Source organism: Pleurodeles waltl, chromosome 7 (assembly GCF_031143425.1).
Source record: "Pleurodeles waltl isolate 20211129_DDA chromosome 7, aPleWal1.hap1.20221129, whole genome shotgun sequence".
NCBI lineage: Eukaryota > Metazoa > Chordata > Amphibia > Caudata > Salamandridae > Pleurodeles > Pleurodeles waltl.
The window spans coordinates 1371846883-1371864447 of NC_090446.1; the positions used below are offsets into that span (position 1 = coordinate 1371846883).

General features: G+C 47.1%; 1 protein-coding gene across 1 annotated transcript in view; it reads right to left on the reverse strand.

The window, feature by feature from the left end:
• LOC138247052 (uncharacterized) overlaps positions 1-17565 on the reverse strand; it is a 249316-nt gene that overhangs the window by 208842 nt on the left and 22909 nt on the right. Inside the window, exons 7-13 of the mRNA XM_069201802.1 lie at positions 17386-17476; positions 16380-16429; positions 14177-14313; positions 12234-12360; positions 9910-10087; positions 5105-5205; positions 441-665 (exon numbers count right to left, since the gene is read on the reverse strand). Of these exons, the coding sequence (XP_069057903.1) occupies positions 441-665; positions 5105-5205; positions 9910-10087; positions 12234-12360; positions 14177-14313; positions 16380-16429; positions 17386-17476 (909 nt within the window). The remainder of the gene's footprint in view (positions 1-440; positions 666-5104; positions 5206-9909; positions 10088-12233; positions 12361-14176; positions 14314-16379; positions 16430-17385; positions 17477-17565) is intronic.

Consider the following 17565-nt stretch of genomic DNA (forward strand, 5'->3'; position numbering starts at 1 on the left):
TTTCTAAATACATCACATCTGTCTGAAACACTCTGAAGTTGCCAGTCCATGAGGGGCAAACAAGAAGTTCGATGAGTATATCAGTGCTGTGAGGTCCAGCAACATGAGGGTTGTGTCATTCCATTGCACAGTAGTATTCCCTTTACTAATGAATAAAACCCAAGGCCCTCCACCCAGTACCTACTTGGTTCTAGCCCTCACAGGTGGTGGACATCAGCTCTTTTGTGTTGGGGGGAGGAGAGTAAGATAGGAAAACAGCGACAAGGGGAGAAAGAAAGAAGATAAAAACGAGGGAGACAAGGAGAAATCATGGGTAAACACAAACCTGCAAGATTGGGGCAAAGAGAGAGGAAATGCAGCGTGGTGAAAGAAAGACGCATGCTCTGCTGGACAGTGTTGTCACCTGCGTCTTTACCTGTGCTTTTTAGAAGCTCTCTTACCACATTCAGAGAAGGAGGAGCGGAAGGGGACGGTGATGCCGGCAAAGCTACAGTGGTAGGCGTAGTCTGCCAGTGCAGAGCACATGCCACCAAGCTCTTCTCCAAAGTACATGCTTGAGGTGCAGGACTGCTTGTAGCTGGTGACCTCGATGATAGAGCGGCAGTCAGCGAAGATAGACTCATCCAGGTAAACGTCACACATGTCCTTGGCTTTAACCATACTGTCTGTGGTAGGGAACAAAACAAAGGTAAGGACAAGGTGCAAGGCCAAAGGAACACAAACAGCATGGGACTCTAACTAACAGCACTGCAGCCTTATTATTTGTAGAGATTGTCCAAAGGTGCCATTAGAGCCTTGGAGGAAGCTACCTGTCGCTGGGCTTTTTAAGCTGGTTTACTACATCCAAAGCCAAAGAAACGAACAAAAAATAGTCAGGAATGTCTGAGGCCAAAATTCTTAACCACATCGGATTTATCTCAGTGGCATTCCATTCTACCCTGTATGAACTCATCTGTTCTATTGCAGAATCTAACAGATCATAACCGAGGCAGTGCTGGCACTGCAGCAAAAAGGCTCCAAACATTATGTGCCATTGCCCCTCTAACAAGGGGATCTAACCAACCGCAGACCGGTGTTAACCTTCTCTGGCCTGTTCGATGAGGCACAAGAGAGCTTAAGACCTACATCAGGACATTGATCCAAATGAGTAAATAAATCCTGTATATTTTCAGTAGGCATACATGTACCCTGTATCACATGCCACCCAGCACAACAACAGCGAACCCCATTATTACGCTTATTAACGACCCGGTTTTAACATTTAGCAATGATGGAAACTATGGAGTGGTTTGGAAGATGCATTCTGATGAACTTTTGTCTTCTCTATTTGTCTATCTATCTATCTATCTATCTATCTATCTATCTATCTATCTATCTATCTATCTATCTATCTATCTATCTATCTATCTATCTACATGCCTGTCTTTCTATCTTTCCGTCTACTCAACCACCTGAACTTTTATATCAGGAATATAAATAATGTCAAATGGACAGTACGATGGAGATGATTCCAAGCAGGCCTGATACACCAGAAATAATAAATACTGACAGTGTAATGGAGTCTATGACATATGGACAGCAGTAGGGCTGCCATTTTGGTGAATAACTACAGACCTCTTCAGTTCTAAGAATGGAAGCAAACTTTGAAAATGCAGAATCTAAGTTCAGGCGACATAAAATATTTGAAGTAGATAATATACAACTTATGAGTTACTTCTCGCAGTTTATATTTTACAGCACTGTTATGATTTATTTCATTTATTTGTGTGCCATTCTAACAGTGTCCGCACACAGCTGAAGATACCGCACCAAACTCCAATTTTCTTTAAGAAAACACTGAATCGGATGAAGGAGTTAATTTTTAGTTTTAGCTTTTCTGCAGTGCTGCAGAGCCCAATATATGCATCCTAAAGCATAATACAGGGGCTCATGCCACAGTGTGGACCCTCAGCAAACAATATTCAGGATAAAGGAAGCTGTAGATTCAAGGGAGTGGAACAATGGTACTAAGTGTGGTCCTCCATCCCAGGAGGTTGGGTGTAGAGTGGAGGGCCCTTCTCCCTGCCTCAGTCTTATGTGTGGTGTCCCCAAAGCATAGCATTCTGCTTACATTAGTATCAATGACTTCAGTCTGTATGAAGACAGTAGGACCCACCTCTATGTGAACTAGTGGTAGGAGGGGTTTTCAGCCTTTCAACACGGTGTTTTTGTAGAGGAACATTTCTAATTAAAGGTTTGTTCTAGCCTCTTTTTTAAGCACTGCACCCCATTTGTACTTTTTGTTAGTACAAAGTCAGTTTTCACAAAGAAAACCTACAAGAACACATATCGAGGTGGTAGGCAGATTTGTATTGATCATGCAGAGTGGACCAAGTTCCACAATTGTAGCCTTTTCCAAAAACTTCAAAAACATATTGCTTCCAGCTGGTGTCTAAGCAATCCTAGAAGTACATAGCCTGTCAAATGCTTGCCAGCGAAGATTGACCTATTTGGTAGACCATGCTCCTTTATTGTAATGTTAGTTACTATATAAGCCTTATGGCCTACACTAATACGATAAAACACAGTGCTGTAGGCCAACTGTGGCTTAATTCTCTTACACTCACATAAAACATATCTGCTACGGGTCCATCACCCACTATTGTCCCAAACTACAAACCAGCCATCACCAACTGAACAGGCATGAAATAAATTGAGAAATATGTTATATACTGTTGGCCAATTGGTAAACTCTAATTTAGTCTACCACTGTAGGTCCTAAATAGCTACAGACTATGACACATTCTTGACGTCTCACAATTACATTCAGAAATGGGCTATTAGTAAAAAAAAGACCATCCCAGCAGATCTCCACCCATGGCAAATCAGGACCAAAAACTTTAAACAAAATATAGGGGCTCATTCTGAGCCCAGCGGGCGCCGCCCGCCGGGCGGTATCCGCCAAAAGACCTCACCGCGGTCAATTGACCGCGGGGGTCATTTTGACTTTCCAGCTGGGCCGGCGGGCGATCGCCAGAAGATCACCCGCAGGCCCAGCGGGAAAGCCCCTGCAACGAGGAAGCCGGCTCCGAATGGAGCCGGCGGGGTTGCAGGGGTGCGACGGGTGCAGTAGCACCCGTCGCGATTTTTACTGTCTGCATAGCAGACAGTGAAAATCATGGTGGGGCCCTGTTAGGGGGGCCCCTGCACTGCCCATGCCACTGGCATGGGCAGTGCAGGGGCCCCCAGGGGCCCCACGACACCCGTTCCCGCCATCGGAACAGGCTGGCGGGAAGGGGGTCGGAATCCCCATGGCGGTGCTGCAAGCAGCGCCGCCATGGAGGATTCTCTGGCCCAGGGGAAATCCGGCGGGAAACCGCCGGATCCCCTTTTCTGACCGCGGCTTTACCGCCGCGGTCAGAATGGGCACTGAAGCACCGCCAGCCTGTTGGCGGTGCTTCCGATGCCCGTGTCCCTGGCGGTTTAGGACCGCCAGGGTCAGAATGAGGGCCATAATGTTGGACAGCCTTGTGCAATAACCTGATAAGTGGAATGTGATGAATAAATACCATAAATGGACCTGCATAGCTGCACAGTTATAAACGCTGCTTCCCAAGACATAATAAATGCACCTTAGTGGTCATCACACACAACATTGAAACTCTTCCCACATAGGAAATATTCAAAGACAACACCCTTCCAACCACGCACCGACACGGTGTAGGTTCCTGCCCATGCTGGCTGGTGCTTCAGGGCTCTACATGTGGGTGGCAAGCACTGTACAAACAGAGGCATCCTAAATGGATCCCACTGTGCTTTATAATTAAAACTGCAAGGCAAACTAGAGGCTAAACATCAGAAGACATCCGCTCCAGCATTTGCAGAACTTCTTTTTAAAACTTTTGTCGAGCCATTACTTTCTCTTCCATCTCCTGAGCTGATGAGCTCTCCTTTCTGAAGTGGTGGTCTAGTAGTAACCCAGCGGTGGACAGACTATTCACCTTACTCTGCGCCAGTCAAAGTCTTAGTACAGCACTATCTTCGCATGCTAATAATTCTTTCTACAGTTTGCATCCTCAAATTGGCCAATATCTCAACAAAGTCCTCTATATTCCTAAATTCCTGCATGAAAAACTGATCTTTAACTAAGACTTCTGATGTTCACCACACTTTTTTCCTTCTAAATAGCTCTCTCTCCTTCATCACCTTCTGTGCCCTGCATGCCACTTCTCTCTGAGCGCCACCTTCTCTAAGTCACATGCATGTTTGCCATAGTCTTTATTAATATATTTTTTCTTCAAATTTTCGACAACTCATTTTATAGATGAGAACCTCGACTTTCTTGAAAAGTGATACCCTGGCAGCACCACACTACCTAATATCCTGTAGTCCATGCCATCTATTGCCCCACCAAACATCTGAATGAAGTCACATCTTCCCCTTCTCCCAACTAATGATCACACCTTACTCCTGTTACTTGAATCTACCACAAACAAAGTGGAGCAAATGCATGGAGTGGTTTGCTTGAGTCCACAAGACTAATACCAGTAACCAATAACTCTGGCCTACCTACTAACCTTGGGTTCTGGCACAAAGCGCTGCCTGGTGTAAATCACTTCAATGCCTCAGCAAGGGTACTAAGCGCTACAGAAGCACAATTACAATCCAGTACATCATGAGCAACATTGTACAGGCTGGCACAGACTTCAGGACTCATGGCACTGTCTGGCAACAACATTGCAAAGGGTAAGGTGAACTTCACAGTGTAACCAGCTGGAAAGGGCATGGATGGTGAGGAGTGGGGGACGATAAAAGAGTTGGTTTGTGTTTCATGTGTGTTAAGCGCTTCTTTTTATATTTTACATCTATTTCTTTAAAAAATAAACCTAAATTCCGCATAACTGTATGAGAAATGAAAGGCAAGTTATTCAAATTCCAAAATCAACAAATGATGGGATAAGCACCACTAAGTAACTCAACTCAGTTAAAAAAATAAACACATTCATAAGCTACTTCTCAGTTTTTCTTTAATCCTACTCTTTTTATGTTGGCCGGGTTGTTATTCAAAAAATGTAATAGAATCATCTGAACATAAAAACACTGCATCCAGACCACTCCGACTCACCGAGATCGAGTTCACTTCTGGGTTCTTCTGAACAGGACTGGTCCACCTTCCAGGATACGGAGAACAAGTCGGCCACGCTCTCCAGCATGCCATTGGAGCTTCTGAAATCATAAAGGGGGGGAGCAGTGTGTCTGGTTAACTAGCATCCTGGTGACCAGGTGGAGCAGCAAGAAAACAGCAGCAGCTAAGGCAATGACTGCAGAGTCCTAAAATTCAGGATGAGGCGGCCTTCAAGTAACCTGCTGTGAGGTGTATTCATTAGGGTTCAAGAGAGCTATCCACTCCGCATCCCTGGCGCTGAAAGTCACGTGGCGCTTTGTGTAGAAAAGGTATGTAGTCTAGTGGGGCCTACCTGAGAACAGACTTGGAGAATTAAAGTGCTCCCCCTCCGAATAGTGTGCCTGGGTGAGTGCCACTTCCGAATAGTTCAGAAGTTCTAACGCTGCGGCTGGTGGCTCAGGTGACAAAATCTCTAATTCCTGGAATCTGTGTCTGACCCCATGGTCACAGGTTCAAATCCGAGTGGGGCCACTCAACTTTTCGTTCTTCTGAGGTCAATGAAAAAAGTACCACTGGCCTTGGTAACTGTTACCCTTGTCATTCTCTGCCAAGATTCCCTGATTAGATAGTGCTTGGATGAATGAGAAGTAGGGATGATGTATGATGGATAAAAAGTAGGGATGATGGATAAGAAGTAGTGATAATGGATGAGAAGTAGGGATGATAGAAGAGAAGCAGTGATGATGGATGAGGGTAAGGATTGAGGATGTCCTAAAATGGATGCTGTATCCGTGACTTTTGTAGCATTAGAAGCCTGTACTGTGTCTAATGCATTCCTAGAAAAGTGTACTTATACAAGCCAGAGTAGTGCAGCAGGACAAATGCAGCCTTCGTATAATGTATCAAAAAGCAGGCTTTGAATAGGGTGCTAGAAACAAAGCAGACTTGGATAGGTTACCTGAACTAATGCAGCCTTCAAATATTATGCTAAGTAAAGCAGGCGTTGAGTAGGGTGCCAGAAACTAAGCAGGCTTGGATAGGTTGCCTGGACTAATTCAGTTTTAGAATGTGTAACCGAACAAATCTATTCTTGGCAGTGACCCAGAACTAATGCAAGTGTCGTTTTCCTAACGAATGCAGTCCCTGGCATGTTCTACAAACACAAATGCAGCCTTCAATACAACCTTAACTACTTTTGTTTATTAATGAAAAAGTAAAGATGTATATACTTGTGATTTACAATGAAAAACAAGACATATTTTTAATAATGGAAAAAAAAAATGCAGCGTCTGAATAGGGTGCCAGAATAATGCAAGCTTAGATAATGTGCCAGGTATGAAACAGCCTGAGCGGGAGTTTCAAAGTTAGTGCACTGGGACTGGTTCATGCTGAGTAAGGAGAAGGTGTAACATCCCAAAGGGCCACTTCCAGCACCAGTGCAGCACCACTTTCCTTGCGCCCGTTAGCGCCTCACTTCCACCACCATGTGTGCGCCGTATCTGAGATACGGCGCAGCATGGCTCAGGGTAGGGGTCAATAGCATCAACATTTTTGACATTATTGATGTACTGTTCAGGGTTAGTGCTAAAATTTAGGAGCGAACCCTGAACAGTACATAGGGGCCCATTGTAAACAATGGTGTGCCCCCTTAAAGTGCCGAACAAAATGACGCAAGGAAATCTCTTAGATTTCTTTGCACCATTTTTTCGGCCACACTAACGGAGGAACATTGGCATTGCATAATGTAGTGCAAAGGGTTACAAAGTGGTGTAATGCATGCATTGCACCACTTTGTGAATTTGGCGCAGGGAAAAGGCCACCTTAGCATTAAACAAATGATGCTAAGGCGGCGCCAAAGTGGTGCTAGGCCCTCTTAGATCTGGGCCTTACGCCTCTGCTTGATAACTGATGCTTGCATATGTAGACGTGGTGGCGTCTGCGCCTGTCCCTGCTGTCCGAGACTGCTTCCAGGTGAAGAAGTCTGCTACCGTTGACTAAAGCAACTCCTGGCACATTGGTTCTTTCTGAGGACAATAGCCGGGCCCAGGTAACTGAGATTAGTTGCTCCTATTTGAGCTGCCCCCTGTTATTGAGACGTCTCTCAGATGATTATGACTATTGCTTGCTGATTGAGACTGTTTCCTGATACGAGCGACTTACCCTCATTGAACGAGACTGCTCCTCATTGAAGAAAACTGGTCTCCGTTGCCTGAGGTTGCTGTGGGATTTGCTGGGTGATTTGTCTTAATTGAATGAGACAGCTCCCTGGTGATGCATACTCCTTACAGCTGAAAAAGACTGCCCACTACCATCTGAGACTGTTCCATACTAACATAGCCTGCCCCATGATGAGACAGCCAAGACAGCGATATTGCCAATGGTTTTGCCCTGCTTAGACCACCACCTACTTTTGGAGACAGCAAATTATCCTACTGAGCGAGAGTGCTTTTACACTAAGAGTTCCCCCTGCTGATTGTTCATAGACTGATCCCCGCTGTTTGAGACTGTCCTTAGACTATGACTATTCTCTGCTAACCGAGACTCCAATATGTCTGTGACTGCTGTCTCGTTACTGAGGTGGCTCTAGCAGCGACTAAGAATGTATCCTGCAGACTGCGACTGTTTTCACACCACGATTGCTTCCTCTTGACTGCGACTTCTGTAACACTGACAACATCTACTCCCAGGTGGCACGCGCTTTTCTAACCCTGACTAAAGCTGCCCTTTGCTGACCGACTGCTCTTACTCTAGGATGACTGCTCCTTGCTAGATGGGACTGCTCTGACATGGACTAGGATGGCTCCCCGCTGACTGAGGCTGGTCTCATACTATGCCTGCTCCCTGCAGATTGAGTGAAGCAGCTCTAGCTCTGAGTAAGACATCACACTGCCTACCAACACTGCTCTAAGACTGCTCCCTGAAGACTGAGGCTGGTCCCCCACCAAGATTGCTCCCTGAAGACTGAGGCTGGCCTCACACTAAGACTGGTCCCTGCAGATGGAGGCTAGTCCCACACTAAGACTGGTCCCTGCACATTGAGGCTGGTCTCACACTAAGACTGCTCCCTGCAGACTGAGACTGCTCTAACACTCACACTGCTCCCTGTAATCTCAGATTGCTCTACCATTAGGACTCCTCCCTGCAAACTGAGATTGCTCTAGGAATGCTCCCTGCAGACTGAGGCTGGTCTCACACTTAGATTGCTCCCTGCTTACTGAAAAAGCTCTAGCTATGAGTAAGCCATCTCACTGCCTACCAACACTGCTCTAAGACTGCTCCCTGAAGACTGAGGCTACACACACACAAGGAGTACTCCCTGATGATGAGACTGCCCTAACAGTGGCTTCTCCACTCTCAGTGAGACTGCTGTAGCACTAGCACTGCTCCCTACTGACTTGGGGCCTGATTTACAGTTTGACAGAGAAGGTTACTCTGTCACAAACGTGATGGATGTCCCGTCAGCCGTATTATGATTCTATTACAGCCTATGGAAATCGTAATATGGCGGACGGGATATCTGTCACGTTTGTGACAGAGTAACCCCTCCTCAGACTCTAAATCAGGCCCTTGGACTGCAGCGATGCTGAGAGTACTCCCTGCTCACTGAGACTGCTCCCTGGTGGCCGAGGATGCTCATATACTAAGAACTCTGCCTAATGATTTCAAACTAAGACTTATCCCTGCTGACTGAGACTGCTCTTACATCAAAACACCTTGGCGCTGACCGTGACTCCTCTAACACTAAGGGGGTCATTACCACCTCGGCGGTCTTTTCAAAAGACCGCCGAGGCCGCGGGAGACAGAATACCGCCATTGCCGGCGGTATTTCTGTCTCCCTATTATGACATTTCCGCTGGGCCAGCGGACGGTAACAGTGTTACCGTCCGCTGGCCCAGCGGAAATGTCACATCAACATTGCTGCCGGCTCGTAATAGAGCCGGCGGCAATGCTGATGTGCAGCGGGTGCAGTAGCACCCGTCACACATTTCACTGCCCGAAATCCGGGCAGTGAAATGCGCGACGGGGCTATGCCTGGGGGCCCCTGCACTGCCCATGTCAAGTGCATGGGCAGTGCAAGGGCCCCCAGGGGCACCCCAAGTCCCCTTACCGCCAGCCTTTCCATGGCGGTGTGTACCGCCATGGACAGGCCGGTGTTCGGGGACTCATAATCCCCAGGGCAGCGGTGCTTGCACCGCTGCCCTGGGGATTATGACCGCCAGGCGGAATCCTGGCGGGAAAGTGGAGGGGCCGGCGGTATGGCTGTGGCAATTCCGCCACGGTCATAATTGCTGGCATAACACCGCCAGCCTGTTGTCGGTGTTACCGCCAACATATCGCCGGCCGCCAGGGTCGTAATGACCCCCTAAGACTTGTCTCTGCTGACCTTGACTGCTTTAATACTGACTAAGGATGTTTCTTGCTGACAAAACTGTTTTAACATTAGCTAAGATAAGGGCCCTCTGCAGGAACCACCATCTCAGTGACTGGCACCGTCAATGTTTGGCATTGGTTGCATCAATTGCACCAATAGAGCTTTTGCTTTTCTGATGATTCCACAAGGTCGGAACACTGGTTTCCAAGGCTGTAAAACATTGGCTGCACTTCATGACCTAAGCAATGCCTGATCCACTGTGGGATTGGGCTGCCTTGTACTGCATTTACTGGGATGCATTGGAGGGGACAGTAACAGGTCATGAACATTATTCACGTCTACCTTCAGATACTTAGAACCATAAGTTGGATTCACAATCTTGTGAACTATCTAGTGACTGCTGGACAAAGAAGGGGACCATACAGTTACTCACATATAATCATCATTGCGGTTGTCGTTGTAGGTCCCACACAAGCCCTTGGTGGTGTCCTTCTTGTCTGTGTCCATGATGACGTATACCCGGTGGCCTTTGAAGTCGTAATGCAGAGAAAATCCCAAAGTGCTCACAACCTCCATGAATACAGAGGAGCTTCTCCTAATGGTGATGAGATCTACAAATAGAAAGAGTCTGAATTAAAATACAACTCAGGCAGAAGGAGGACAGTTGTCCAAGCACAGGGAAAGGATGTAAACCTTTGCAGTAAGAAGCGTACCAATGACATATCTGTCCAGTAGACTCCATGTTAAAGGCCAAATAACAGAATTACAGTGTTTTACCAAGCTTGAGCATGATGACTGAAGCGAACATTTGAGGAGACAAGGTTAGACTTCACTTTTGGTAAACAACATCTCCACGCTTAAATCTTCAATGAACATTGAGCAGGTCCTTCCGCTAGATCTTCTGTCCTGGCTTGGGTTTGTTGGCTAGTCAATAAAAGGATACAGTCGGCTTTCTCCAAAAGGCAAACAAATGATAATCTATCTTGGAAGCAAGATATTAGGGGTGGGCATGATAGTTTGCATGGCTTTGCCTTTTTCAGGTGTTCCTTCAGGCATGGCAGAACTGTCTGAATCTTGCAAGCTAAAATAACATTAGCCCTTGGCATTACAAGATGTATGCTCTTGAGGGAGGGCATGCTCATGGTTCCTTTCTGTAGCTGCAGCCTCCTCCGAATTTTTACTGTTGTAAATTGTTTAGCTCACTGGGTTGTATATTGGTGTGCAAGTAAAAGGGGATGTATGGTCTTGTGGATCAGGGTATTCATATCGCAACGTCCCCCATTAAGTTTGCAAGAAATAAAATACTGTAACATAAGTTCCTAGACAGGACAGCGTAAAGAGGCAGATGGTAGAGTTACTTTATAATGTCATGGAACAGGTGACTTATATGGTCATGGAAGAGGTAACTCACAATATCTTTATAACGTAATGGAGTAATCTGCCTGCCAAACCCTTGGTCCGCCTGCCTCATTCAGGGACGATTTAATGGCGATGGAGCCCTCTTTGGCTCCATAGATAGAATACTTCTACTGACGATCAATGTAATAGGAGCAGTTTGAAGAAGGACATTATAATGTCTGTACCTGAAAAACCTGGCTGTGAGGGTCAGGAAAAAATACAGTAAGGACCCCACATCTGCCAAGAGGTGGAGGGACATACGTTTTTTATTAATCACAAACAAACTCTTACTTTGTGGGTTTATTTTTGAAAAACAAAAAAACCTTTGAAAAGTTTGATGGCCAGCAGTTATAGATGACAGTACCTTCTATCAAACTTTTCCTCCATTTCCAGGAACTGCCTTGAGAGTGGTTCTTATCAATATAGAGAGATGTCCGTAGGGCCTACAAGCATCTCTAACTTTGGTGGACGTGATTCCCATCAGGGTAATAGAGTAAATTACTCAGTCACCCTGACAGAGATTAATCCGGCCTCCAAACTCTAAATCAGGCCTCAGGATTCCGGGAAAGAAATATTAGAATAAGAGCTAAAAACCTAGTTATGACTTTATTTATTTAATAGGCTTTTGTAATCTCCTGCTTTTCTTGCCTTTCAGAGGCTTCTGATTCTGGTATCTGCACATAAACTGTGACAAAATATTACAGTTGAGGAGAGATTTTTTATTGCAGCTGAGCAGTGAGGTCATATCTCAACTTAGGGCCAGGTTTTGACAACAGAGCTGTCAAATTTACCTGTTTTAACAACATAAACCTATTGCTAAAATGGTAATAGAATGATAGAATGGGCTTTAAGTTCACCTTTTCCAAACATTAACTTTCTCCAACAAGCCTCTTTCGGTCACTGTCTTGAGACTTTACCACTCATGTCTTGGCTCAGCCCAGTGGCGTATTTATCTCTCACCTAAAGCTATTGTCTGGTGACTGTATCCCTCCACCTCCACTTTAGTGCTTGAACTGAAATGCATTGGGGACTACTTTACACCTACAGACCTCATTGTCCAACCCTGTTGGCTTCCTGTTGTGTGTCTCACTTAAATGTGCTAACGCTGCATGTATTACCACAATAAACCCAGACCTGATGGCTTTGTCAATTCATGTTTAAATATTTATAATGCACCAGTAGATTATAGTTGCTCACTTTTAATAACAGTGGTAAACTGGCTTCCACGCTGCAATTTGAAAATGGAGATACATTCACCATTTTCCTCCTTTTTCAGGGCATGCAGTGCAGCGCAGCTGACAGGAAAAAATAGTTTTGTTCTCTGTACACTGAATACTTTTGTGTGGTTCCATATCTTACCGTTGATGTGGTGTGGAAGATCGAGGACCCCAGTGTCGGTCACTGCATTGCCATCAGACAGGAGCTTCACTTTCATTAGAAGGCCAATGTGGACTTCTACTGCTTGAATGCAGACTGCTTCCTTGTTCTGGACCAAGAAGAGAAGATCATTTAGGACCTGGGATGGCTGACATTAGAAAACATATACCTTAAGCTTATCTAGTCATATCAGGCTGCTCACCTGCCCATATGGCCCTATACAGTGTTTGTATGTGCATTCATCTTTAACTGAGTCTTCTTGTCCTGTTGTATTGTGTTTGGACTTGGAACAATCTCAGAGTTGTTCAGATGCAGCTTATATAAGATGCTAACCGCGTCTGACAGCTGGTGCCAAGGCATGGAACCATGATGACCCATGGTCTGTCCCCCTCCGTCTCTATGTATCATGACAGGTAGTAACCTTCCTCCCCATTTTTTTCCATATGTGTTTGTTCTGACCCAGAAGTGCTGTCCAAGCTTCTTTTCTTGAGAAGCCCAAAGGAGTACCCACCTCTAAGTTGCCATGGCTTCAGCTTTGAGCTTAACATTTTGAAGGCACTTACAAGGAAAGCTTGTATAACGGTGTCCACAAGGACCATTTGCATTTTAACCTCTTTTGTAAGCACTCCCCACGTTGTTTGCTGATTACCGATGGTCAGAGATGGCCACTCCTTCTGGGGGATAGGCAACTTCCAAGAAGTTTATTAAGGACTCACACTCGGTCTTAAGGGTTATCTGCTATGGCCAAAGGGTTCCCTAGATCTTTATAGATACAGGATAACAGCATGCAGGCTGTACTTGATTTAGGCAGGTGCAAAAAAAAATGTTTCGGGGGAGTCTGCATTTGATACTGCCAAATACTGAGATTACAGAATAACACTGCCGTCTAGTTGTCATTCGATCTCATGTCTCTTTTTCCTACCACCCTACACTTCTTCCATATCTGATGCTTTCATGCCTGCTTCCTCCCTTTATCACTGTTTACCATCTTTCTATTCCTCCTTCATTCTCCATTTTGTGCATTTTTCCTTCTTGCTCTGGTTCAAACTCTGATGATGAAAAACAAGTACCAGTCCCCAAAACCGTATGATGATACTCAGCACCTGCAATCATCTGCCCAATTCAAGCACGGGAGATTGGAGACATCTTCGATTACCTAGTAAACCCTAATTAGCAGGAAGTTAGGCTGAGAATAATAAAGTTCTCCTTTCTCCTTCAGGAAGGAAGGAGTACTACCACAGCCTGTTGAAATAATGCATGAGCTATACGCCAGTGAAGGCTGGGCATTGGACATTAATGCCAAATCCATTGATGATTTTGGAGCACATCTACTTGATATCACTTTGACTAGATTACGGAAAGGGGATTGGAAGGGAGCTGCATGGGGCTCTGGTAGTGCAATCCATTGATTAAACTGCAGTGGGGGAACAGGAAGCCTCCAATACCTGCTCAGTGGCTGCTATAGGCTGGACTCTATCAGCCGCAGTCTACCAGCATTGTAACCGGGAATGTCTTAAGATGAGAGTCGGTAATAAATGAAGATGAGTAGTGGTGGGAGAGTGTACCGTTGTGCTGGGTGCCTTAGATCGCTGCTGGCATTCTGAGATTCTGGTAATCTGTCCTTGATATGTTTTACTGACTCTAAAGAGGTTTCCATCACTTTAAACAGTGACAGTCATCAGAATGTCAGCATATATAGTCATGTGAAACAATGAGAAACTCCCTAGTCCCACCAAATACCATTCTAACTTTCTGCCTTCCTTTCTCTTCCTCCACCCCTTCATTCTTTCTTTTTTCTCTTTCCTTCTTTTATGTATCCTTCACTCTTCCTTCTCATGTCCTTGTTTCAACCATTTGTTTACCCTCCTCTGGTTCATCGCTGTTCTTCTTCCCCATCCTTTCCTTATTTGTCCATCAATACTAACCTCCTCGCATTGCGTGTTGTACAGGTATACGGCGAAGTCACTAGTCTTGACCAGCATGTAGCTGCAGGTTCCCGGACTGTTGTACAGGCTTCCGTCAAAGGTGCGGATCATCTGGAAGCTGCTCACCGAGCAGAGGCCTAGTGATGGAAGACAACAGGGTCAGAAAAGTGCCAGAAAGGCTCAAGGAAAGAGGACTGAAGGTTAGAGAGAGGGGGCCTGAGGGAAGAGTACAGGAGAGAGAGGGTGAGGAAAGGGAGAAGCAATGGCTGGCATTTTCTTGCACAAGGCTTGCATCTGGCCGTAAGACATAAGACATAAAAAGTATGGGTATGAAAAACCATGCAAAACCACAGCACACGCTTTCAGATCACAGTCAGGGCCAAGGGAAGAAAGAGGTGGAATAGTGAAGCGCCAGGGGATGATGATAAACAGGCAATCCTGGTAATCTCTTCATGGTTGATCGGACATGTTGGCCTTGTAGACGTCCTCCAACCACCCACTCACCTCAGGTCCAAGATTCTGCCCTGGTCGCCTGCTACAAATACTGTGCTAACCTTTCTGGCTGACCTGGCTTTTAGATAAAGGCTGGAAATACTTAGGCGGTCATTCTGACCTTGGCGGACGGCGGAGGCCGTCCGCCAAGGTACCGCCGTCAGAACACCGCACTGCGGTCGAAAGACCGCGGCGGGGATTCTGACATTTGCCCTGGGCTGGCGGGCGGCCGCCAAAAGGCCGCCCGCCAGCCCAGGGCAAATCAACCTTCCCACTAGGATGCCGGCTCAGAATTGAGCCGGCGGAGTGGGAAGGTGCGACGGGTGCAGTTGCACCCGTCGCGTATTTCAGTGTCTGCTGGGCAGACACTGAAATACTTTTTGGGGCCCTCTTACGGGGGCCCCTGCCGTGCCCATGCCATCGGCATGGGCACGGCAGGGGCCCCCAGGGTCCCCGCGGCACCCCCTACCGCCATCCTGTTCATGGCGGGAGAGCCACCATGAACAGGATGGCGGTAGGGGGTGTCTGAATCCCCATGGCGGCGGAGCGCGCTCCGCCGCCATGGAGGATTCAGGCGGGCAGCGGAAAGTCGGCGGTAGCCCGCCGGCTTTCCGCTTCTGGCCGCGGCTGTACCGCACGGTCAGAATGCCCGGCGGAGCACTGCCAGCCTGTTGGCGGTGCTACCGCCGACCTCCGCCCTGGCGGTAATTACCGCCAGGGTGAGAATGAGGCCCTTAATGTATACAGATATCCTCACTTGAACACAAAGGCCCTCATTCTGACCTTGGCGGGCGCCGTCAGGTTACCGTTCCGCGGTCGAAAGACCGCGGCGGTAATTCTGACATTCCCGCTGGCCTGGCGGGCGGCCGCCTTCAGGCCGCCCGCCAGCCCAGCGGGAAAGAGGCTTCCACGATGAAGCCGGCTCGGAATCGACCCGGCGGAGTGGAAGCTGTGCGACGGGTGCAGTTGCACCCGTCACATATTTCACTGTCTGCGCAGCAGACAGTGAAATACATTTAGGGGCCCTCTTACAGGGGCCCCTGCAGTGCCCATGCCAGTGGCATGGGCACTGCAGGGGCCCCCAGGGGCCCCGCGACCCCCCCTACCGCCATCCGGTTTCCGGCGGGCGGACCGCCGGGAACTGGATGGCGGTAGGGGGGGTCGGAATCCCCTCGGCGGCGCAGCTAGCTGCGCCGCCTTGGAGGATTCCAATGGGCGGCGGTACACTGGCGGGAGACCGCCAGTGTTGCCGGTCCGACCGCGGCTTTACCGCCGCGGTCGGAATGCCCATTGGAGCACCGCCGGCCTGTCGGCGGTGCTCCCGCGGTCCTCCAACCCGGCGGTCATGGACCGCCAGGGTTGGAATGACCACCAAAGTGTTTCATATCGTTTTCTAACTGATATTCCAATGTTAGCATTATGCAAAATCTACATAATGTCCCTAAGTTCTGCAAAAGCCACAGCAGATACCAACAGAAGTGCATCATATGTTCCCATGGGCAGTGCCATGCAGACACAAGTATGTCACACAAGTGAGTACTGCACCATACCACATCATGAGTCCATGGCCAGGCCAACACAAGCCTATCGCAACATGCCTTGAGTCGTAACAAAACATTCAGGAGTTAGCTCATCCCAGAATGGCTCTTGCAGGCGGTGTTTGGTGATGAGGCTTCATTGCAGAACAAGAAAGCCACTGAGCAGCACTCACCTGGGCACTGGAAGTCTCTCACACAGCTTACTGTCCCACGATTGCAGGTGCTGGAAATGAGAGGGGAGAAAACAAAGCATGGCATCAGCTGCATATAGCACAGATCACTCAGGGTTAGGAAGCGCGGAAAAGAAGGACACTCAAGCTCTGTGTGAACATGATAGCTACATACCCTTCCCAAACTAGCCTTCTCCTTCCTCCCCATCACTTAAATGGGTGATGGAGAGTGAGGAGAGAAGATGCCTTCAGTGATACAGATAAGGGACCAAGCTGTAGTTCTGTGAAGGGGTGATGGATGTACGGGAGAAAGAAACATGTTAGATGCAAATAGTCCATAAAAATGAACTCCTAAGATTAAAATGGAGGACGGTGGGTAGGAGATTGGAACAAGCAGCGAAAGCAGAAAAGGACAAAGAAGACAATACGAGTGATGAGGCAAAAGTAGAGTTCAGGCGATGGACCACATATTCTACTGCACCCCACAAAAAGAGATGCACAGGAGGCTGGTATGGAAACCCTTTCTTGCAGATTGTGACATGGGGTGGCTGGTCCCTGGATGAGAGATGTGGTCGGTGAAAGACCAAGCCAAGAAAAAAGATGGAAAGCATAACTCTCAGAAAGACATTTTATAAAAAATTTAACAAAAGAGAGTAAAAGGTGGGCAAATAACATAAAATACATAATGGAAGAGATAAGGCGGGAGTCCAGTTTTGGAAGACTATCTGTAATGGATTGATCCCATTACAAGTCCACATACTTATAAGAAACCCATAGCAAGTTTTCACAATTCATCCAAAAGGCCTGGTCTTTAAGGTGTCCGTCATACCATGTGTTTCAACATAAATATTGCTCTGTGGCAGGGGAACCATAGCCTGGGGAGACCTCGCTTTCATAGAGATGGGGGTTCGGGGATACAGGAGTCTCTGGAAGGGGTTACTGTAATGATGGCATATGTGAGTGATGGATCCACATAACCATGAATGTTACCTACCGAGATTTCACTTACCACTCTAGACATCTCAGCTTGATAGACTCTCCATCGTCCATGGAAGCGTGGTTGAATAAGCAGCCCTCTTCGTTTTCAGATATGTTATCATCTAAAGGAGAGCAAAGTGATAAGAATTCCTAAAATGTTGAAAGCATTCACTTCCCTGTCTGCAGAACCCACTGCTTGCACCCCACTTTT